The 23,832-nt window shown below is 39.3% G+C and overlaps 2 protein-coding genes across 2 annotated transcripts; both read left to right on the forward strand.

Moving 5' to 3' along the window:
• The first annotated feature begins 3,254 nt into the window (after positions 1-3,254).
• Positions 3,255-17,876, forward strand: msh5 (mutS homolog 5). The gene is made up of 25 exons (XM_058414031.1): positions 3,255-3,380; positions 3,768-3,861; positions 4,155-4,278; positions 4,729-4,809; positions 4,892-4,945; positions 5,528-5,649; positions 5,938-6,047; positions 6,750-6,785; positions 6,878-6,960; positions 7,633-7,678; positions 7,819-7,957; positions 9,102-9,164; positions 9,257-9,385; positions 9,452-9,524; positions 9,908-10,017; positions 10,104-10,184; positions 10,310-10,397; positions 11,689-11,875; positions 13,293-13,419; positions 14,293-14,442; positions 14,528-14,602; positions 14,676-14,822; positions 15,123-15,260; positions 15,925-15,998; positions 17,662-17,876. Exons 2-25 carry the CDS (start codon positions 3,775-3,777, stop codon positions 17,771-17,773), a joined length of 2,436 nt encoding a protein of 811 aa, XP_058270014.1. The 5' UTR covers positions 3,255-3,380; positions 3,768-3,774; the 3' UTR covers positions 17,774-17,876.
• Positions 17,877-19,845: 1,969 nt separating this feature from the next.
• On the forward strand, positions 19,846-23,569 carry LOC131368126 (green-sensitive opsin-3). The gene is made up of 5 exons (XM_058414029.1): positions 19,846-20,637; positions 20,742-20,910; positions 22,191-22,356; positions 22,519-22,758; positions 23,060-23,569. Exons 1-5 carry the CDS (start codon positions 20,268-20,270, stop codon positions 23,171-23,173), a joined length of 1,059 nt encoding a protein of 352 aa, XP_058270012.1. The 5' UTR covers positions 19,846-20,267; the 3' UTR covers positions 23,174-23,569.
• Positions 23,570-23,832: the final 263 nt, after the last annotated feature.

The following is a 23,832-nucleotide window of genomic DNA, read 5'->3' on the forward strand; positions in this document are numbered from 1 at the left end:
AATGTTCTGCAGGCCTCAGGTCATGAGTATCACTTACCCGATGCTGCCCTCTTGTGGTAAAATGTTGAAACACAAAATACTACTGCTTGTTACAGTGACGCAAAGTCCTGGCTTCTGAGCTATCTTTAGATTAAGCTACCTGTTCACCTGCCAAAAAAATTAATCCAAACTGTAACCAGTAGTCTATTGAACATACATGTACAGATACTATAACTACAGCCAGTTTTCCTTTCAAAAATTAAATTCTGTTTTGTGTCACGGAACTGGCCGTCTTATCACTGTAGCTGTTCTCTGTTTAGAATTTATACCACTGATTAATTCTGTTTTTATGTAACATTTATGGAAGGAGTCTCCAGTGTCAGGACTTCATAACAGTCAGAGGAAAAGCTGTAACATTAAGAGTCATCTTTTCATGGGAACGACTATTTATAGCTGTTATTAAGTAATTCAGAACAGTAAACATTAATCAATACAAAGTTTTGTGTCCATGATTTAATTCATAAAAAAAAGTAATGGTTGGTAGTTTGGGGGTGTAACTGTGACTTTAGGGTGTAACAGAAACTTTGGGGTGTAAGAGTAACTTTGAGGTGTAACAATAACTTTAGGGTGTAACAGTAACTTTAGGGTGTAAGAGTAACTTTGAGGTGTAACAGTGACTTTAGGGTGTAACAGTGACTTTAGGGTGTAACAGTGACTTTGGGGTGTAACAGTAACTTTGAGGTGTAACAGTAACTTTAGGGCGTAACAAAGCCCAAAAATGTGAGCCAGCTACATTCCTTCCTTGGCTTGCTTAATTATTACGGGCGACTTATCCCAAACATTGCTACCCTGTTGAAACCTCTGCACAAGTTGTTGTGTCATGAAAATAGTTGGAGGTGGACCACTGAATGTCAGGAGACATTCGAAAGAGCGAAAGAGACTCTGTTAAGGTCAAAAGCCCTCGCTCATTTTGACCCTGCCCTTCCGATTCAACTGGCCTGTGACGCTTCCCCATATGGTGTGGGAGCTGTCTTATCCCACATCATGCCGAATGGTCAAGAAAAGCCGATCGCGTCTGCTTCGAGGAGTTTAAGCAAAGCCAAAGCAAACTATGCTCAGATTGAACGTGAAGCACTGAGCATTGTATTTGGAATGCGCAAGTTTTACCAGTATATTTTCGGAAGGAAGTTCACACTGCTGACCGATCATCGCCCACTAACTGCAATTTTTGGCCCTTACCATGGCATCCCCTCTCTTGCTGCTAGTAGGATGCAAAGATGGGTGTTGCTATTATCTGCTCACACCTATGACATCAAGTACCGGAAGTCAGAATTGCACGGAAATGCGGATGGACTGTCCAGATTGCCCCTCACTGACCAAGTAAAAAAGACAAAAGTAGGCGAAATTTTCTACTTTAGTCAAGTAGAAAAGGCCCCGGTAACAGCTGTGCAAGTGCGCAAAGGCACGCGGAATGACCCTGTCTTGTCGAAGGTCATGGATTTCGTCATGACAGGAAAAGGTGAGAATGATGACTTGGAGCTAAAACCATACATCACTCGACGTCATGAACTTTCGGTGCAGACAGGTTGTTTGTTGTGGGGAAGGAGAGTGATCATTCCACCAGCACTGAGCAAATCAGGCCCAGTCGAGGACAAAATGCTGTTGGTTGTCATTAATGCACACAGTAAGTGGCCTGAAGTGGCTATCATGAAATCTACCTTGGCTGACAAGATGATTGAGAAGTTGGGAGAAATTTTCAGTAGATTTCGGTGCAGACAGGTTGTTTGTTGTGGGGAAGGAGAGTGATCATTCCACCAGCGCTGCGCAAATCAGTGCTGAAATAGCTGCATGCAGGACACTGTGGAATGGTCTGCATGAAAGAGATTGGTGGCCAGGAGTGGACGGGCAAATTGAAGAAAAGGCAAGAACATGTACATCATGTCAAAGCATACGCAACATACCACAACTGGCACCGCTGCACCCATGGGAATATCCACAGAAACCATGGCATCGCATTCATGTTGATTTTGCAGGCCCAGTCGAGGACAAAATGCTGTTGGTTGTCATTGATGCGCACAGTAAGTGGCCTGAAGTGGCTATCATGAAATCTACCTCGGCTGACAAGACGATTGAGAAGTTGGGAGAAATTTTCAGTTTTCAGATTTGGACCACCAGTGCAATTTGTCTCGGACAATGGGCCTCAATTCATATTGCACGAGACGGCCACATTTTTAGTAGCAAATGGGGTGCAACACATCAAGTCATCATGGGGGAATCATGTTGGTAACATAGTTGACAGAACTTTTGTGGACAATAAAAAAATAAGATATTTATTTTATTTAAATGCAAAATGCAATAAAAAAAAGTATTTTCCATAAGTATTCAGAATGTTGAACTAAATAAAACATTTAAATTGTTCACTTTAATGGTATTTTTTCATTGTTTTGAAACCAAGCCTGAATAAATTGAAAAACGGACACAGCAAAAACTGTCAATTTAGAAACAATGTCGTAATTTTAAGATTAATGAAACGTAGGGTACAATGAATGTTTATGGGATATTATAATATGCTTTCTGTTAATGTGTAAAATATGATATTTTTGAAAAAGTTGTTGCAAAAAATATCACAAACGGACATGGAATGTACCCTACATTGTAGAATGACTGATGTACAAATGGAAGGATAAATAAGCATAAAGATTTTAAAAATACCGATGACCAAAGTAGATGGCAAAATGCTAATTATATATTTATATATTCTGGGTTTTAGTCTTTTATTGGAGTGGTTAGCTGAGCTCAGGTATGTTACTTCAGCGAAGGTGACGGTTATTAACGACCGTTAAATTTAAAATGGAGTCGATTCCACACAGGCTCACTCGATTCATAGTATTAAAATCAGAATAAGCGTCTTGTTGTAGAATAAATACGATAATTATGATATAATTGAGATGATATGATAACAAGGGACATAATTAATAACGTATCCAACCATTTAAACATTTCTAATTAGTTAGCCAGCTTCGGAAAGCTAACTCTAGCTAAATCACCTCAGCTCTTAAGATTCTTTAGCGTTGGCTACATTATTCAATTGTAAACCAACCTTTTGACGTATAATTTAATTTCTGAATACGTTCAGACTACTGATTTTTGTGGTTTAGAAAAGATGTTTGTCAGAAAAAAATGTATCTGAATCAAGTTTTTCATGTTACATATAGAATCGACTCCGAAGCATAAGAGTCGACACTGAAGAATTTTCGGTTTTAAATGAATCGATTCTTTTTGACTCCGAGCCTTGTAGAACATTTGGACGTTGGTTCATTAAGATGCTTCGTATTTGCTAGATATTGTCAGCTATTATTAAAGTTTAAAACGAACTTTTTGTAGTAATAAAGATATTTACGGTAGGTATATCAATAGAAAAAACACTTTAGCTGCTGTTATATAGATGTTTGATAACGCTAGCTAGCCTTAGCTTAATTATTTTAGCAGATACACGACAGCTAGCAACCTAGCTAACGTTTAACTAACTAGCTTTGTTTTTCTGGAAAAACTGACAGGAAATAAATAATTTTCAGAAAAATGCGTTTATAAAAATATGGTAAAAAAAAGAGGCTACATTTAGTTAAACCCTTTAGTGAAATTAAATATACTCGTCATCTACTATGGGTTTTGTATTAAGTGAAATATGATATTTTTTGTGATAATATATTATATATGATATATATATATATATATATATATATATATATATATATATATATATATATATATAAACACTAATCTTCCAGTGAGAGCATGGCTGAGGCGAGTAATGAGGCACAAGGAGGAGATTTCGCGGTCAGACTTGATGGAGATGGAGATGAAAATGAGGAAACCTCTGAGGTGAATTTTTCAATATTTTTTATTATATTCTATAAGATATGGAATAAAACGGTTATAGATGAATAATGAAGATGATTATTTTTGTGTAACAGCACATTTAATGTCTGAAGCATTAAGGGTTCCTTTCACTGGAACTAAGGGGCCAAGCCCAACCCCTGAAAAACAACACCTGAACTCAATGATTTGAAGGGGTGTCCCAAAACCTTTGGCAGTATAATGTACAAACAGTCATTTCCCCACAAAACGTATATTTTATGTGTGTGTGTGTGTGTGTGTGTGTGTGTAATCTGCAGGTGTTTCTGAGTGTACTTGTACATCATGGCCAGGTTGGGCTCAGCTTCTACGACAGTAAAGACTGTACCCTGCATGTCATGCCGGACATGGTGGATAACCGAGACCTCAGTCTACTGGACAAAAGTAAATATCACAAATAACATCAAAACAGTGCTTTAAATAAATACACGCTAATAATCAGGTCTGGAAGATTCCTTATTCCAGAGCATTGCTAATTTGCTCCTTTTTCAATAGTTCTTGCACACAGAGATTTGTGATCTTATTTAACAATACCACATCCCCCCACATTCTTTCTTTCTTTCTTTCTTTCTTTCTTTCTTTCTTTCTTTCTTTCTTTCTTTCTGTCTTTACAACTTCCTTTCCTCTCTTCTCTTCTTCCTTCCTTACCTTTTTTCCTTCCCTTCAGCTTCTTGTTTATAGCTTTTCCCCTAAATTTTCTTCCTCTTTTCTTTCTTCCTTCAGTCCATTCTACGTTCTAACTCTGACTCCCAGCTCTGCAGTGTTTGCATGTGAGGTACTTTATTCCTAAACACTCTGAGGTCAATTATTTATTTCTTTACTTTTCTATTTCAGTCATACAGGAGCTCAGCCCTTGTGTCCTCATCACCAGCGCGAAGCAGGAGAGAAGTCTGTTCCGGTTTATCAGAGCACTCGGTCAGTTCTGTTCGCCGCTCAGGCAGAAGTACCGGATTGGAAACTACTCTTATTTATTAATGTTCTTCTTCCTGTATTTTAGGATCTAATCCAGACTACAGACCGGAAATTGTAGTGTATCCTAACACTGATTTCGGTAAGGACAGAACTTATAATACAGAGTGATTTCACTATACTGAAAACATTACATAAATGATAGATTTATAGATTTTGAGTTTCTTGGCTGATCTGAGCTCATCTGTTTGACTAAAGCTAAACTTAACCTGAAATAAATATGATTAATATTAATATGTAATATACACTATATTGCCAAAGGTTTTGGGACACCCCTCCAAATCATTGAATTCTGGGGTTGGGCTCGGCCTCTTAGTTCCAGTGAAAGGAACTCTTAATGCTTAATGCAAAGACACTCTCTCATCTATGTCTTTATGGACCTTGCTTTGGTCACTGGTGTGCAGTCTTGTTGGAACAGGAAGGGGTCATCCCCAAACTGTTCCACAAAGTTGGGAGAATGAAATTGTCCAAAATGTCTTGGTATGAAGCTGAAGCATTAAGAGTTCCTTTCACTGGAGCTAAGGGGCCAAGCCCAACCCCTGAAAAACAACACCTGAACTCAATGATCTGGAGGGGTGTCCCAAAACCTTTGGCAGTATAGTGTATAATTAACATCCTGGCTTAATAGTTATATGACATGAATCTTGTGCAAAATCGTTCAAAGGACTGGAGGTCAGTAAACAGAGGCTGCTGTTGGCACATCTCCCTTTTCTCCCTCCATCCATCACAGAGAAAGACCGAATCCCGTATCTCTCCTCCCTCATTCCATTTGACTCGGTGTTAATGGTGAGTCCCATTGATCTCTAGTCTCTAGTGTTTGTGTTGATGAATTCATTAAATTGCTCAGTATTGCATGTTTAATTAGAGTAAACTCTTGCTTCCTTTTTAAAAAAATAAATGCCAAAGCTCCTATTTTTAAATATAAGCAGGGAAATCAATTTAGGAGCACAGTTAGTTAGGTTTTAGGTAAATTTAATACTCAAATCGACACAGACATGGCACATTGTGTTGCAGTGATCTACTTTTATGTGCTTCCACAGTTCATATACTGAAAGGTTGCTCTGTGTGTATTAGGTGAGGACTATAGGAGCGCTCTTGAAGTGTCTGGACAGGAGGAGAGTCGGTGTTGAATTGGAAGAGAGCACTACGCCAGTTCCCATATTGCAGTTCCTCACCTACACGTTGTATGACCTCAAACACATTTAATCCTCATGGAATATTTTTTTTCATTGTTATTAGCCCTATTCAGACCAGATTAGTTTATCATGAGTGATAAAACTCTCACACTCTCCAGACCACAGAGAGGAATGAGTTTATAGCAGGTTGGATTTTTTTGCACTTCATATTTTGATCACGCTTTGATCTGATGAGGGTTCACTGATATGTAGGTTTAATCCCATCTGAATAGGGCTAGTGTGTATTTCCTACATTTATTTTATCAGCTTATTAGAACACACTGCCTGTCAAAAGGGATAAATCGCTCTATGTTGTGTGGTCAGAGGAATATAATCAACCACTGAGCAGTGTGATGAATAGCACTTCTATTACATATAGTCACCATCCCAGTGTGTTTTCTCTTGTGATACTTTTTGTGATACAGTGTGTTTTCTTCTTTTATACTCTGCAGCAAACTCTTAATGATTATTTTTTGATGCCATATTTTGTCCATTTATAGTTATGTGTTGTGAAACATCCACAAAACAAGTCCACAACCCTCTCACTAGCATCTTTTTTGTTTGTAAGATGGAAAAAACACAAAGCATGAGCAGCTCTGTTCTGAAGACATTCCCATGTTGGAAAACTTCATTTGTACCTGTTTATATATAAAACTTTTTTTTACTGGATTTTCTGTCTATTATTAATCATGTTTGTATCTAATTTAACAGAACTGATGTGGTGTATATGGATAAAGATGCATACAGGTGAGCAGTGTTAGACGTAACACAGTTACTGAACGTCAGTTATTTATTGTTTTGTTTATTTACTTTCCTTGACTTTCTTATATTTCTTTAAGCGTTCTCCAAATCTTCAAATTTGATCTGCACCCTTCGGTGTACAAGCTGCAGTCAGGACATAAGGAGGGTCTGAGTCTTTACGGTAACACTGTCATGCAGAAATAAATAAAAATTAGAATTATTGATTTTTTTCCTATTAAAACATGTTTCTGCTTCGCTTGAGCTCCTTTGACCCAACAATGAAAAAATACAGAGAAAAGTTAGCTAGTTAAAAGTGTTTTTTTTCTGAATTTAATAGCATTTATATATATAAATAAATAATAATTTTTTTTTGCATTAATAAGAAACTGCTGTGAATAAAATACACCATCATACACTAAATACAAACCATAAGCTTTAAAATAATAATAATAATAATAATACACGAGGAATAATAAATATATAATATATAATAAATATATGTTAATAAACAAAAATAATAATAATAAAATATATAAAGATAATATTAAAAAAGATAATGATAAAAAAATAATAAACAAGAAACTGAATTATTTACAAATGAAACAGGCTAAAGATATTCATAAATTTATTTAACCAATGGCAGATTTATACATTCACAAATTTGCAGATGTATTTTAAATGATTGGATTAGTTTAAGATTTATATTCTGAATTTATATATTTCTGTAAAGCTGCTTTGTGAGTGTCCATATTTTAATTCAAATCTTATTTAATCTGTTTTTAACAAGATAAGATTATATTTAAGTAATAGAATAATATAATAAGATAATGTAACAGGTGGATGTATGTTGCAGGAATTCTGAATCGCTGCCGATGCAAATTTGGCTCCAGGCTTCTACGGTAAGGCTTCTCATTTTTTTTCCTCTCCCTCCTTCATTTACGATTAGATAATTAATAAACCCTGCATAGAATTTTAGAGGGCAGGGTTTATGTATTAAGAAGATTCAGCATGCATCCTTTCCTTTCCCTGTTATTTCCAGGCAGTGGTTTCACAGACCCACCAGAGACCTGAGTGTGTTGAGGAGAAGGCAGGAGGTGATTCGTTTCTTCACCTCTCCTCGTAATTCTGAGCTCATGAACACACTGCAGAGCTTCCTGCGCAACGTCAAGAACATTCCGGTACATGGACAGCAATCACGCTAACATATGACGAGTTGTTTGTCACCTGAGGGCGTGGCTTGTGGCAGTAGCAGCCAACTGAACAGCCTGCAACACACTATATGGTTAACACCATATTTAAAATGCCTGGATTTGTGATAGATTTGTTGGCAGATTAGAAATGCTAGCCTCACTCTGCTGGCTCAGTCCACTCACCAGGGGCACTTAGAGTCTCTGGCGCTTCACTTCTTAGCTTTATTTTTCTACATAATGTCTCTATGCGTGTCTAAAGAGAGGTATGACAAGGCAAGTAAATGTTAGGAAATGTTTGGTGTACACCTTCACTTAGTCTTCTTAAAACTGAAATGGTGTCCTTTTCTTACAGGTGATTAGAAAGATTTTATAAATTTATTAGAGGAATAATTTTAGGAACTGAAACTGTGCCATAGGTTTGGTCCTACAATTCGACTCGAGCCAGTCATATGGATTTGTTCCTTTCAGTGTTGTTTCAGTGGAAATACACCAATCAGCCATAACATTGTGACCATTGAGAGGCGGCGTGAATAAGACTGATGATCTCCTCATCATGGCACCTGTTAGTGGGTGGGATATATTAGGCAGCAAGTCAACATTTTGTCCTCAAAGTTGATGTTAGAAACAGGAAAAATGGACAAGTGTAAGGATTTGAGCTTTGAGTTTGACGAAGGGCCAAATTGTGATGGCTAGACCACTGGATCAGAGCATCTCCAAAACTGCAGCTCTTGTGGGGTGTTCCTGGTCTGCAGTGGTCAGTATCTATCAAAAGTGCTCCAAGGAAGGAACAGCGGTGAAAGGCTAATTGATGCACGTGGGGAGAGAAGGCTGGCCCGTGTGATCCGATCCAACAGACGAGCTACTGTTGCTCAAATTGCTGAAGCAGTTAATGCTGGTTCTGATCGAAAGGGGTCAGAATACACAGTGCAGGACGGGTCAGGGCTGTTTTTGGCAGAAAAAGGGGGACCAACACAATATTAGGCAGGTGGTCATAATGTTATGCCTGATTGGTGTAAGCTTGAAACACGCTTTATTGCAAAACCTTAAATAGACATTTTTCTCTCCACAGTAAATCAAACAGTTTTATTCCAAAGCTCTCTTTTCTTTCTTTTTTTTTTTTTTCTTTTAACAGGTTTTGCTACGCAAAATGTCTCTGTCTCATACCAAAGTGGTGGACTGGCAGCATCTCTACAAGGTCTTTCACTCATCACTCCTGCTCTGAGAATAAGTACAGAGTGTTATTCTTTTTAAATCATTAAAGCATTCTGTATATGTCTCGCACCACAGACTGTGTATAGCGCAGTGGGGATCAGAGATACTGTACGCTCTCTCCCTCAAACCATCCAGCTCTTTCGGGAGATCAGTGAGGAATTCACTGACGATCTGCACTACGTCGCTATGCTCATTAGCAAAGTGGTGAGTTCTCTGGTTTTGTGTCCAGCTCCTGATTCTAAACTTCTAAAATTCTTTGCTTTTTTATAGGTGGATTTTGAAGGAAGTCTGGCTGAGAATCGCTTCACCATTAAGCCCAACGTCGACCCCGCCATCGACGAGAGTGCGTTATAAATCAGTTATGATAAAATATATCATATGAAAATGTGGAAGAGGTTTTAGTGAGTGGCTCAGTCTGATGATGTCACATGACACACCTTCTCATATATGTATGTAGTATGTATACGTACAGTTGCTATGCTTCACATTGAACTTACAGAAGACTTTGGTGATGGTTGATGTTTTCTGTGGACCAGATGAGCTAAAAATTATTTTTGAGAGGATATTATCTCAACAGATGTATTGGAAAGTAAATTTACAAGGAAAAATTTCATAATTCTTTTCTTTATGTTGGAACTTAATGAGACCTCAATTTCATGCTAATATTTTTTGAACAACACTGTTAATAAATGTATAAAACTATAAAGGCATTTTTTTTCTTTCCAGAGAAAAGAAGGATGATGGGCTTGTCAGATTTCCTTACGGATGTGGCGCGTGCCGAGTTAGAGAGTCTGGACTCACGTTTTTCTTCCTGCAGTGTCATCTACATCCCTCTGGTCAGGAAACTGATCAACCTGTTTTAGAGATATTTTTAAAATTACTCCTTATTTGTTTGCTAAACGTTTGCTTTTTCATCTTGCAGATCGGATTCCTCCTTTCAGTTCCCCGACTTCCTGGTATGGTGGAAAAGGAGAACTTTGAGATGGAAGGCCTTGATTTTATTGTGAGTGCTCAGAGAAAGTGAATAAATGTGATTTATTCTTTGTATCTTTGGTAACCTTCGTGGTCAAAGAGAGATTAAAAATAAGAGATTTTTGACTATTTGTTGTTTTTCTGTGATTGGTCCAGTTTGTGTCAGAGGACCGGCTTCATTACCGCAGCGCCAGAACTAAAGAGCTGGACAACATGCTGGGAGATTTACACTGTGACATCAGAGGTGAGCTCAGACCTTTCAGAGGTTCAAAGGAATTAAAAATGGTGTTGGCGATGTTCTTGTTTTATTTTAATCATTTCTTTCATGATTTTTCTGTACTTGTCTTGTGTCCATTCAGTTAAATGTTCTCTAGCATGTATATACCAGTGAAGAAGGTCTTGCAACTCTCCTACTCTTTTGAACCGCACATTGTCATTGGTCAAAAGCTCTTTTTCCCCCATCTCTGAAAAATTGCACGGTCTTTACATCATGCTTTACACTAAATGCACGCACGTCACTTTACATTTCACTTTACGTTTATATTTATATTAGTCTTGTTACATGTGTCACTTTAATAACTGCAATCACTGTATACACTGTTCTTCCATTGTCTAACATTGTCTTGGTCTTTGCACGAAGTCGGCCTATATGTTGTTTGTCTTGTCTTGTCTTCCTGTGCACTTCTGTTGTATGTCTAAAAGATTGCACCTTAAGTATAGTTTAAGTATAGTTTAATTTTTTAGTCTAATTTTAATTTTTAAATTATAGTTTAATTTTTTATCTCTGTTTTATAGCTCTATGTTTGTCTGCGTCTCTGTACTTTGTCTGTGTTATGTGTAGCACCTCTGGTCTAGGAGGAACGTTGTTTCACTTCACTGTGTACTGCATCTGCTATATATGGTTGAAGTGACAATAAAGCTTCTTTGACTTTGACTTTGACTTTATGAGACAGATGCAGAAACTTTGATCCGTTCCAGTCCATTCATATCTTCCTGTCTCTCCTGGACTCTGTCTTTATTGGCACTGCATTCAAAACTGCTAGGATTCTGTTTCATTCAAATAAATAAATGAAACAAATCCTCTTGTAACACATCGGTCCTCTGTCTAACCTGTAACCTTCTGCTAACCTACAGTATAAAAACACACAGGGCTTATCTCTACCACATCAGAATCAGAACAGCCTGATATATACAACTCTCACACTCTCAGAACTGTAGGTACTGGACTCCTCACTGTCACAAAATTCTGGTCAGTGTTGGGGACAGATGTTTTAGTGTCATGGCCTCCAAACTGTGGAACCTTTTACCTTAATCACTTTAACAAGGTACTTCACCTTCAAGGCACAGAATAAAACCTTTCTTTTTTTTCCCTCAACTCTTCTTTTTATTATTATTCATTGTGTAAATCAACCAAGCATTTTCAATATGCAGTGTCCTGCAGCTGTCACTCTGACGTATCAAAAGTATCAAAATCACACTTCTCTGTATAGATATAGATGATATGATGTATTTTTCTTTTTTGAATCATATTTCAGACATGGAGATGGCAGTGATGACTCAGCTCCAGGCCACGGTCCTGCAGCGCAGCAGTTGCCTCTATAAAATGTTATCGCTGTATGCTGAACTGGACTGCCTCATGTCTCTGGCCCAGGCTTCTAAAGACTACGGCTACTGCGCACCTACATACACAGAGCGCTGTACACTGAACCTGCAACATGCCCGGTACCTCACTACACCTCAGAGCTGAAAAACTACAGTGTGGAGTTTTACATTTTCATTTCTGGTGTTTGGCAGATATTCTTATCCAGAGCGATGAACAAGAGTGCTTTGAAGTCTTTATCAATGAATACATTAACACTGGTTCAGTAGGTCTCAGACTGAGGATACCATCAGCCTAAACACTAGGTGCGTTTACATGGACACTTGCAATCCGATCGTAACAGGACTAGAAGCACAATCAGATTAAAAAAGTGTCATGTAAACACGTCAATCGGATGGAATTTGCCACATCCGATTAAAATTTCAATCGGATGGTAAGGGGTGGTTTAAACCATTGTTAGTCCGATTGAGAGGACATGTAAACACTTAATCGGATGGAATATGTGCCTGGAAAGTTCTGCGCATGTGCAATGACGCAAGAATTACGTATGACGTACGGATGTTGTCGTAGGTAAAATGGCGGGAATCCTGTTTTCGTGGACAGTGCGCATGTCAAAAGATCTAATCCGATTCTAATCATGTGTCATGTAAACACGCCTAACAATCTGATTACTTTATACCGCGTTCATGTAAATGCTGCGATCGGATTCGTCAATCTGATTGAATTCAGTCCGATCTGATTAAAAAGTGTCCATGTAAACACACCTACTGTGTTGGGAAAAACAGGGATAAATAAAAGCTAGTTTAAGTGCTTCAGGGAGAGGTAGGTTGTCATCTGGTGTTTGAAGATGGGCAGTAACTTGGCTGTTCAGACATCTAGGGGAAGTGTATTCCACCTCCTCGATGTCAGGAGATGGTGGGACCAGTCGAGCAGCACTAGTGGATCTGAGGGACGAATTACTTTCAGAGTTACACCTACTAGTAGAGAGCTACAGTAGTCCGGTCTCAAAATGACAAGAGACTCAACAAGCACCTGAGCAGCCGCTGTGGAAATGGCCGAATCCTTCTGATGTTGTACAGAATACACCGTGATGAGCATGTGACATTAGCAACATGGGAGGAAAAGGACAGTTGATTGTCCAAGGTCACCCCATGGTTGCGAGCACTGGCCAAAGGGGAGATCATGGAGTTGTTCAGAGATATCACAAGATCCTGGGCTGGGGATGAATCACCTGGGATGCCCAGCAGTTCTACTTCTAAGGGTCTGATTTATGCTCTCTTTGTATTTTCAGTTAGACAGTGTAACAGAACCTTGCATACATCAGAAAACATGGAGCTTGACGTTTGTCATTGATGCTGGTTATCATATTTGGCGTTTGAAAAATTGACAAGGACAAAAATCATCTACTGTAACATCTCTGTTTTACTCACAGATACTAAAATATTCCTACAAAACATTCTTTTTCCAAGTTATATCATTCATCTCTCTTCTCTTGTCCTTCACTAAACTATGTCTGATCTGTCTTTCTGTCTGTCTCAGACATCCTCTGTTGGAGCTGTGCACATCTGTCTTCGTAGCAAATCCATGTGTTTGTTCTGACACTGAGGGAAAAGTCAAAGTTATAACCGGACCAAACTCTTCTGGCAAGAGCATTTACCTAAAACAGGCAAGTGCAACAGGATACAATACTAACCTGATGAAAGCTGTCATGTTCAAGCTGCTCATGAACACTGTGTGGGTTTAAAAAAATAGTTAAGTGTCGCTTGTGTATTTTCACTGATGACAGAGAAGGGGTGTACAAATGTAGACAGGAAATTAAGAAAAATCTATACTTGGAAGATACACTCTATTGGCAAAAGTTTTGGGACGCCTGCCTTTACATGCTCATGAATGTAATATGGAGTTGTCCCGCCCTTTGCGGCTAAAACAGCTTCAACTCTTCTGGGAAGAATTTCCACAAGGTTTAGGAGTGTGTTTATGGGAATTTTTGACCATTCCACAAGAAGTGTATTTGTGATGTTGGACGAGAAGGTCTGGCTCACAGTCTCCGCTCTAATTCATCCCAAAGGTGTTCTATCGGGTTGAGGTCAGGACTCAGTGCAGGCCAGTCAAGTTCCTCCACACCAGACTCTGTCATCCATGTCTTTATGGAACTTGCTTTGTGTACTGGTGTGCAGTCACGATGGAACAGGAAGGGGTCATCCCTAGAGCATGAAATTGTCCAAAATGTCTTTGTATGCTGAAGCATTAAGAGTTCCTTTCACTGGAACTAAGGGGCCGAGCCCAACCCCTGAAAAACAACACCTGAATTCAATAATTTGGAGGGGTGTCCCAAAACTTTTGGCAATGTAGTGTACAAACAGAGCTCACTTTGAAAACCACAGGTGTATGTTTTATATCACTTTTTGTCACTGTAATACTGTTTTTTGCAGCATTGTGACACTTCCTCAGCTCTGTTGTCTGAATACATCCTGACATTGAGAGATACGGTAAAGATAAACATGTTCTCTCCTTATGTCCTAATGTCTGGGTGATGTAGGTGGGTCTAATTGTGTTCATGGCTCTGATTGGCTCTGACGTACCTGCCAAAGAGGCAGAGATCGGCCTGATAGACGGCATCTTCACACGCATGCAGAGTCGCGAGTCTGTGTCTTTGGGCCTGAGCACTTTCATGATAGATTTAAACCAGGTACAACCCTCAAATCTGTCCTATACAAGTAATTGATTGCTAATTGATGACCTTAGAATTAATTAAACATATTTTTCGTGTGTAGATGGCTCATGCTTTGAACTATAGCACCGGGATGTCCCTCGTGTTAGTGGACGAGTTTGGGAAAGGAACCAACACAGTAAGAGTAGAACTCAGAGAAATATTATAATAAAGCAAATAGAGACTTGACGTGTGTGTGTGTGTGTACACAGGTGGACGGTCTGTCCCTCCTAGCTGCATGCCTGAATCACTGGTTAAAGAGAACTCCAGCTCAGTGTCCACTCGTGTTTCTAGCTACAAACTTCCACAGTGTCCTGCAGTTGGACCTCCTGCCTCACTCTCCACTGCTCTCCCTGCTGGTGTGTTTCAGTACTACATGCAGAACATCTGATCTCCATCAGTTCTTGTTCTAATGCAGTTGTATCATTTCTATAGCATCAGATCCCTCACAGGGATTTGTAAAAGGGTTAAAAGCATGTGCAATCATTGATAACTTTTCTGTAAAGGGACTTTTGCTTAACATTTATGGGCGGAGTCTACAGCATCAGAGGTTAAACTTCTAATTTCATCAACTAATTATAGCTGCTGTAACATGAGGACAGGAACTATATTAGTTATGTTATTCTTTATATTCTTTGGTTGATTATTTGTCTGAACAGACGTTAGAGACTGCTATAGACAAGGAGGAGTTGATCTTTCTCTACCAGCTGAAGGAAGGGATTTGTCAGTCCAGCTACGCCGCTAACATTGCCACACTCGCCGGCCTTCCACCTACCCTGGTTCAGAGAGGACTGGAGGTGTGTTTCCTTACCTTTCTGCACAGTACCAGTATTTCCTCCACACCTACAATACACAACACAGAAACATTAGTTAGCTATGGTGACTTTAACATGAACATACTGGTACCAAGAGAAAAAATATTAGTTTGCCAATTACATTATACATCAATCAGCCATAACATTATGACCACCTGCCTAATATTGGATTGGTCCCCATTTTGTTGCCAAAACAGCCCTGACCCGTCGAGGCATGGACTTTACTAGATCCTGAAGGTGTGCTGTGGTATCTGGTACCAAGATGTTAGCAGCAGTTCCTTTAAGTCCTTTAAGTTGCGAGGTGGGGCCTTCATGGACTTAAAGGATCCTTTTGATAGATATTGACCACTGCAGACCAGGAACACCCCACAAGAGCTGCAGTTTTGGAGATGCTCTGATCCAGTGGTCTAGCCATCACAATTTGGCCCTTCGTCAAACTCGCTGAAATCCTTACACTTGTCCATTTTTCCTGCTTCTAACATCAACTTTGAGGATAAAATGTTGACTTGCTGCCTAATATATCCCACCCACTAACAGGTGCCATGATGAGGAGATACTCAGTCTTATTCACTTCACCTCTCACTGTTCACAATGTTATGCCTGATCAGTGTATAATGTAATGTAATAACTGTTATGCTTTACGCAGGTATCAGAACTGTACAGAACAGGAAAGACCATCCAAAGGGTTGACCAGCCGTCCAGTGAAGAACTGATTTCCAGGTTAGATGGACGAATTGCTCACCTTGACTATGTTCAGAAGGTCGTATACTATTTATAAGGGAAACAATCTAAGCAGTCTGATTTACCATTGGTAAAAGATGGTAAATCACCACATACACATATCACATACAGATGTGATGGCCAGATGTCTACATACTTTAGGCTTAAATGTATTCTATTTTGTGTACCATATATATATATATATATGTTTGTGATTAAACACTGCCTGTGTAAAACATAATGTGACAGGTGAAAAAAACCCATCAGACTTAATTTCCACCCAGGAAATGGACCTGTACTCCTCCTACGATTGGACCAAGTTAGCATTTCAGTTTGGAATGACTACAGCTGACCGCTGAAAGAGAAATGCTCTATAACTGGGAATTACAGTCTCTTCTGAAAAAAGTGTGGTTAATTACTACAAAAAATGCACGCAGTTCCTCTGTATCATAAATGAAAATTACATTTCAGAGTCATGTCTCTCTCTTTCTCTCTCTCTCTCTCTCTCTCTCTCTCTCTCTCTCTCTCTCTCTCTGTCTGTCTGTCTCTCTCTGTCTGTCTCTGTCTCTCCCCCCCCCCTCTGTCTCCCCTCCTCTGTCTCTCTTTCTCTTTCTGTCTCCCCTCCTCTGTCTCTCTTTCTCTTTCTGTCTCTCTCTTTCTTTTGCTTTCTCTCTCTCTCTCTCTCTCTCTCTCTCTCTCTCACTGTTTCTCTCGCTCTCTCTCTGTCTGTCTCTCTCTCACTGTCTCTCTCTCTGTCTTTCTCTCCCTCTCTGTCTCTCTCTCTCTCTCACTCACTGTCTCTCTCTCTGTCTCTCTCTCACTGTCTCTCTCTGTCTTTCTTTCTCTCCCTCTCTGTCTGTCTCTCTCTCTCTCTCTCTCTCTCTCTGTCTTTCTCTCTCTCTCTCTCGCACTGTCTCTCTCTGTCTTTCTCTCTCTCTCTCTCTCTCTTTCTCACTGTCTCTCTCTCTCTGTCTTTCTCTCTCTCTCTCTGTTCCCCCCTCTGTCTCCTCCCCCCTCTCTCTCTGTCTCCCCTCCTCTGTCTCTCTCGTTCTGTCTCCCCTCCTCTGTCTCTCTTTCTCTTTCTGTCTCCCCTCCTCTCTCTTTCTCTTTCTGTCTCTCTCTTTCTTTTGCTTTCTCTCCCTCTCTCCCTCTCTCTCTCTCTTTCTGAATGATGGTTTTCAGAGGTTGTAGCACTGTCAGTAAACACATTAAGTGAAGGAAAATTCAAAATCTGATATATTTTTCTCTACCTTCTCCACCTCACTGAAAATGAATTTCCTTTCAGCAAATCATGTAAGAATTTGAGCTTTTTCATCCCTTCATTAGGACTAAATTAAGCGTGTGATGATTAGTTTAGCTAATTTAAACAGCTAATAATGACTATTTGAATAAATTGGCTCGAGCACACAGACTTTGAGCCCGCTAAAACACTGAGTGTTTACTGAGACTTGGTTGCTGTGATATTTCAGCTGTGTGGTGTAACAGGGTGTAAATTGGAAAACGCTCATAAATAAACATGCATGTATTTTAGGTGCAAACTCTGTCTGGTAGATTGGTATTATCATGAATCTTTCCCGTATGTTGACATAAAACATAATTAAGTTCTCTTCACTCAGTCGGATCGTTTTGAGCAGTGTTGCCTTGTTTCTATCCTTGTGAGCAGATGTGAAAATATGGTGGAGAAGTTCCTCAGCCTTGATCTAGACGATCCTTTGACGGACCTGCAGAGCTTTCTGAAGGATGAGCTGCTTCCCAGCGTTGGAGAGGTTCTGTGATGGAAGCCACAAGTTCTTCAGTGAGTGAGTAATGTAATGAAGTTTTTTTAAGAACAAGCTGTAATTTCTACAAGCAGACATTTCTCTAAAATGTCTAAAATGGCCGTCTGAATTTTCAAGTAAAGATGCATTTTAACACGCTGTAAAGTTGTATTTCTTTTATAGAAGTATAGACAGTGTTAGAAATGAAAGTTAGTAACAGAATTTGAACATTTCAGGTTCATGTATATGTTATGTGTCAGTATATTTTTATTTATTTCATTTTTTCTGTATTCTATATATCATTGTTTTATTTTTCAGAATCATTCTTACACACTCCAATAACAGTTCTTGAGTAAATGTACATGTTTAGCTTTTAAGGTTTAAAGAAACTTAAATATATTTCATGTGACTCTTGTAAATCTGCACTGATGAATCCCTTCACATCACCATAACTCAATCCACTGCTTTATTAACAGTTTATAAATTTATTCAGCTGTGTTATTAGAAAAACCACACAACTCACACAACATCTCCTTAAGCTTACACACACACCTGACACCCTTGAGGTAAGTTCTGGAGGATTTATGGAGATGACTGTACACTATATTGCCAAAAGTTTTGGGATATCTGCCTGTACATGCAAATGAATGTAATATGGAGTTGTCCCGCCCTTTGCAGCTATAACTATATATATATTCCACAAGGTTTAGGAATGTGTTTATGGGAATTTTTGACCATTCGACTAGAAGCGCATTTGTGAGGTCAGGCACTGATGTTGGACGAGAAGGTCTGGCTCACAGTCTCCGCTCTAATTCATCCCAAAGGTGTTCTATGGGGTTGAGGTCAGGACTCTGTGCAGGACAGTCAAGTTCCTCCACACCAAACTCACTCAACCATGTCTTTATGGACCTTGCTTTGTGCACTGGTGTGCAGTCATGTTGGAACAGGAAGGGGTCATCACCAAATTGTTCCTACAAAGTTGGGAGCATGAAATTGTCCAAAATGTCTTGGTATGAAGCTGAAGCATTAAGAGTTCCTTTCACTGGAACTAAGGGGCCTGAATTCAGTGATTTGGAGGGGTGTCCTAAAACTTTGACAACATAGTGTATCATTCAAGATGTAGGAAGGAGCAGTGTCACATTTAGACTAAAGTCATATGAAACACACATTACAGTGTTAAAGTGTTTACTGTGAAACCTTCACCACACCTCAGACAGAAGGTTAATCTGTAGCTTTAAGCAGCTCTAACACCTGCTAATGGCTAAAGCCTCACAAACTCTTTTGGACTGATGACACTTGCTTCCCATTTCAAGAGCAATTTAAATCTAATTGACAGACAAGGTCTGGCATTTAATCTCTCACCGCGCTGGGCTAAACTCTAATTAGTGAGCGGGATTGAACTGGGAGACGCAGCAGACGGTAAAGGAAGTATGTATGTGTGAGTTCTATACAGCATGGAGTGTTGAAGGCTTCAGTTTGTTTTATTTCAACATGCTTGATTTTCTTTTATTCACAACAGACACATTGTATACAAAGCATTATTGCATTATTTTCTTTTAAACATGTATTCCATGATGCAGTGAGACAGTGTACTGATTTTCATATCGACAAAAACAAGCATTTTTACATTATTATGAGTCTCATTATTCATTTCACATAATTTTTTTTTTTTACCAAGATTTCCTTCATGTTAAGAGCTTTAATCCTGGTCAGGGTGGCAGTGGACCCTGAGAATGCTGGGCTTGTGAAAGTGACAAACATGTGAAACACCACAAAGACACTAATCCTAGTTCAGGATCGAATCGGTTATCCTGCTGTAGTTAAGAAGCAGTAACACTACAATCTGCTGCGCTTATTTTAATAATTAATACAAATAAATAATGTGCCCATAAAAATGGGGACATTAGCTCAGATAACTGTGAGCTGAAGTGTTTAATTAAATGTAAACATATTAAGAGTTTATAATTTTTTATTGTTTTTTACATTTTGTGGAAAATAAATGTAAAAATCAACAATTGAAAGGATAAAATTTATTATTGTTAGGTTATTACTTACATTAAAGACTGTTTATTTCTGATATACCTTTTTTAAACCTTAAATATACTTATTACTTAATAACAAGTATTTGGAAGCAGCAGTAACAAAGCATTTTAACTGAACGTTAGATATTCAGGTAAAGATGATTTCACACGCTTTTTATTTACACTGTACTTTTTACTGTATGTTAATGACAGAGTTACACATTAAGGTGAAAATCCGGTCACGTCTCCGGTTAGAAGCAGAGTGTCACATTTGGCTCTTTACAAAGAAGCTCCATCAGCTTAGCACTCAATCTGCCACCTCTCAGCCTCCTTCCTGATCACATTTACACACCTTTTCTGCTAATCTGCTCAAGTCTCCTTAATCAAGGTATAAATACAGCACACGGGCAGCGCGGAGACAAAGTAGGGCAAACAGGAGCTGGAGAAAAAGCTGTTTCGTATCCAGTGCTGACACTCGGACAGTTTTTGACATGACAGGCCTGCACGGGTTTGAGGGGGAGAACTTCTACATCCCCATGCATAACCGTACAGGGCTGGTACGTGACCCGTTCTTGTATGAGCAGTACTATTTAGCAGAGCCGTGGCAGTTCAAACTGCTGGCCGTCTACATGTTCTTTCTGATCATCTTTGGTTTCCCCATCAACGCTTTCACACTGTTGGTCACAGCGCAGCACAAGAAGCTCCGCCAGCCGCTTAACTACATCCTGGTGAACCTGGCTTTGGCCGGGCTGATCATGGTCATCTTCGGGTTCACCATCACCATTAGTTCAGCGGTCAACGGCTACTTTTATTTCGGGCCGACTGCCTGCGCCGTCGAAGGATTCATGGCCACTCTTGGAGGTGAGCGATGATAAATACACCTTAAATCCATCTGGGACATTTACAACACAATTAAATTCTCATCCTCAGATAACATAACTGTAACTCTGATTTATCTTCTCCAGGTGAGGTAGCACTTTGGTCATTAGTTGTACTGGCCATTGAGAGATATATTGTGGTGTGTAAGCCAATGGGAAGCTTCAAATTCTCATCTACGCATGCCATTGGAGGAATCGCTTTCACCTGGTTTATGGCTATGACCTGTGCTGGTCCTCCGCTCGTCGGCTGGTCCAGGTAAGAATTGCTGTCCATATCTCACTAAAAAACAAAAATCATGCCAATTTTTTCCTATAATAGTGTATATTATGTCTGTATTTTATTTTTATTAATTAAGTAATGACATGACTTTTTATCCATTTATAGATACAATTAATGAAAGTTGCAATTATGTAGTTCCTGTTACAGCAGCTATAAACAGCCATTCCAACACCAGTCTCTCTTCTTCTTTCTCTTGAAGTTAAAGAAAAAAACCTCAGCTTGTCATGTTACTGAGAAACTGCACAACATAAACTCTTATGAAATGTTACACCATTACACCTTTATCCTCTCTGATACTGGAGACTCCTTCCATAAATGTGGAAAAAAATCTTCCAGAAAACAGGACCATGCCAATGATTCCACAGTATTTTCCCCTCATCATTCAGCATTATTTCCATCAGGTGATGGACAATGGGATCTGTCAGCTATTAAACAGAGAGGGTGAAGGCTAACGAGTGCTTCATCTGAGACACGTGTTAGATGAACACGTTTTTAACACCGATCAGCCATAACATTGTGAGCAGTGCCAGATAAAGTGAATAAGACTGATGATCTCATCAAGGCACCTGTTAGTGGGTGGGATATATCAGGCAGCAAATGAACATTTTGTCCTCAGTGTTGATGTGTTAGAAGCAGGAAAAGCTTTATCAAATCAGCTGCTTTGAGACAATGCTCTTTGTTAAAAGCGCTATACAAATAAAATTGAATTGAATTGAATTGAAAAATGGACAAGTGTAAGGATTTGAGTTTGAGAGTTTGACAAGGGCCAGATTGTGACAGCTAGACCACTGGATCAGCTTTTGTGGGGTGTTCCTGGTGTGCAGTGGTCAGTATCTAAAGTATCCTTTAAGTCCTGTAAGTTGCAAGGTCGGCCTCCATGGTAACATACAGGACTTAAAGGATCTGCTGCTAACATCCTGGCACCAGATACCACAGCACACCTTCAGGGATCTAGTGGAGTCCATGCCTCGATGGGTCAGGGCTGTTTTGGCAGCAAAAGGGGGAACAACACAATATTAGGCAGGTGGTCATAATGTTATGCCTGATTAGTGTACATGACAGTGTAAAACACTCAGAGAGGAAAGTCTGTCTGCCCTCTTCCACATACATTAGCTATAATTGAGCTGTTTTTATAGAAGTGGTAATGGTTTAGACCAAGCGCTTTAATATACAGATTTTCTTCTTTCTTTTTTTTATATATATATGTTTAGAATGACGATATTTAAATATTATGTCTTGCTCAACTCAATGATCAGGTATATTCCTGAAGGCCTGCAGTGTTCCTGTGGACCAGACTACTACACACTCAACCCCAAATACAACAACGAGTCCTATGTTATCTACATGTTCCTGGTTCACTTCATTCTTCCTGTTACCGTTATATTCTTTACATATGGGCGACTCGTGTGCACCGTCAAAGCGGTAAGAAACCCAATCTTAAGAGATGCTACAGAGATCAAATTTCTGCACTTACTTCATAAACAGAGCCATATTCGATCCATAGATATTATAGTATATGCTTATATCAATAATAAACTGTAATCCTGTCCTGCTTCATATATTTTTCTCATTCTTCCTGTCCAGGCAGCAGCCGCTCAGCAGGAGTCCGCCTCCACTCAGAAGGCTGAGAAGGAAGTGACGCGTATGGTCATCCTGATGGTGGTGGGCTTCCTAGTGGCATGGGTTCCTTATGCCAGCGTCGCAGCCTGGATCTTCTTTAACAAAGGAGCTGCCTTCAGCGCACAGTTCATGGCTGTTCCTGCCTTCTTCTCCAAGAGCTCGGCTCTCTTCAACCCCGTCATTTATGTGCTGCTCAACAAACAGGTCCATATTACTGCATGAATAATACATGAATAATAATAATAATAATAATTAATCATAATAATTCCTATTGTCATTAATGCATTGGGCTTTCCATAAAATTCTGATGACCATGTCCAGTATTTACCCCTGGACACCACAATTTAGTAAATGATCTGCATTTAAGAGCACACTTTTAATGAATTGTGTTCTTTCTTTCTTTCTTTCTTTCTTTCTTTCTTTCTTTCTTTCTTTCTTTCTTTCTTTCTTTCTTTCTTTCTTTCTTTCTTTCTTTCTTTCTTTCTTTCTTTCTTTCTTTCTTCAGTTCCGTAACTGCATGCTAACAACCCTGTTCTGTGGCAAGAACCCACTGGGAGATGACGAGAGCTCATCAGTGTCCACCAGCAAGACAGAGGTGTCCAGCGTGTCCCCGGCGTAGATGCTCGCCCAGTCCTGGACGTGAGCTCGGGCCTCTCGAACCCTCACTCGTATTTTGCCGTGGTCATCGCCGTCACTGCGAGAACATCACGGCTCACCGAAAACCGTACTCCTCACAATGTTTCCTCAGCTGTGTGGTGACATTTTTGTTGTTCAGGTCTTTGTCTTTATTTCCTGTATATATTTTTATATCTACAAGGCATGAAAAAGACAAAAAAAGATGGTGCGAATGTAATAAATACTGCATTTTGAAAAAGGGCCGAATGCTCCCCTGTTTTCATGATTTCATTCCTTCATGAGTTTGAGCAAAAGTTCTTCAACAAAGTCATGAAAACCTGAATGTATTAAACTTCAGCTATGACACAGTATAATTGGATTCAAGCAAACGGTTCATATTTTGAAGGATAATTGAGTTATACGCTGGACTAATTGAGTTTTTTTATAATTGTCCATTACAGCTTGTTGAGCTTGAGGTATAACATTTTATCAATAGAACAATTTAGAGGCTGATTGTTCCTCTCTTTCGTGATGGATGGAGGGATTAGTTGTTCAATGTCACGAGAAGAAATAAACAGACGAGTCTGCAACTTTTTTGACTCTCAGGCTTTTTGGTGGTTTGGGTGCATTTTTTTTAAAATTAAAACTAACCGTATCGCCCGT

Source organism: Hemibagrus wyckioides, linkage group LG17, assembly GCF_019097595.1.
Source record: "Hemibagrus wyckioides isolate EC202008001 linkage group LG17, SWU_Hwy_1.0, whole genome shotgun sequence".
Classification (NCBI taxonomy): Eukaryota; Metazoa; Chordata; class Actinopteri; order Siluriformes; family Bagridae; genus Hemibagrus; species Hemibagrus wyckioides.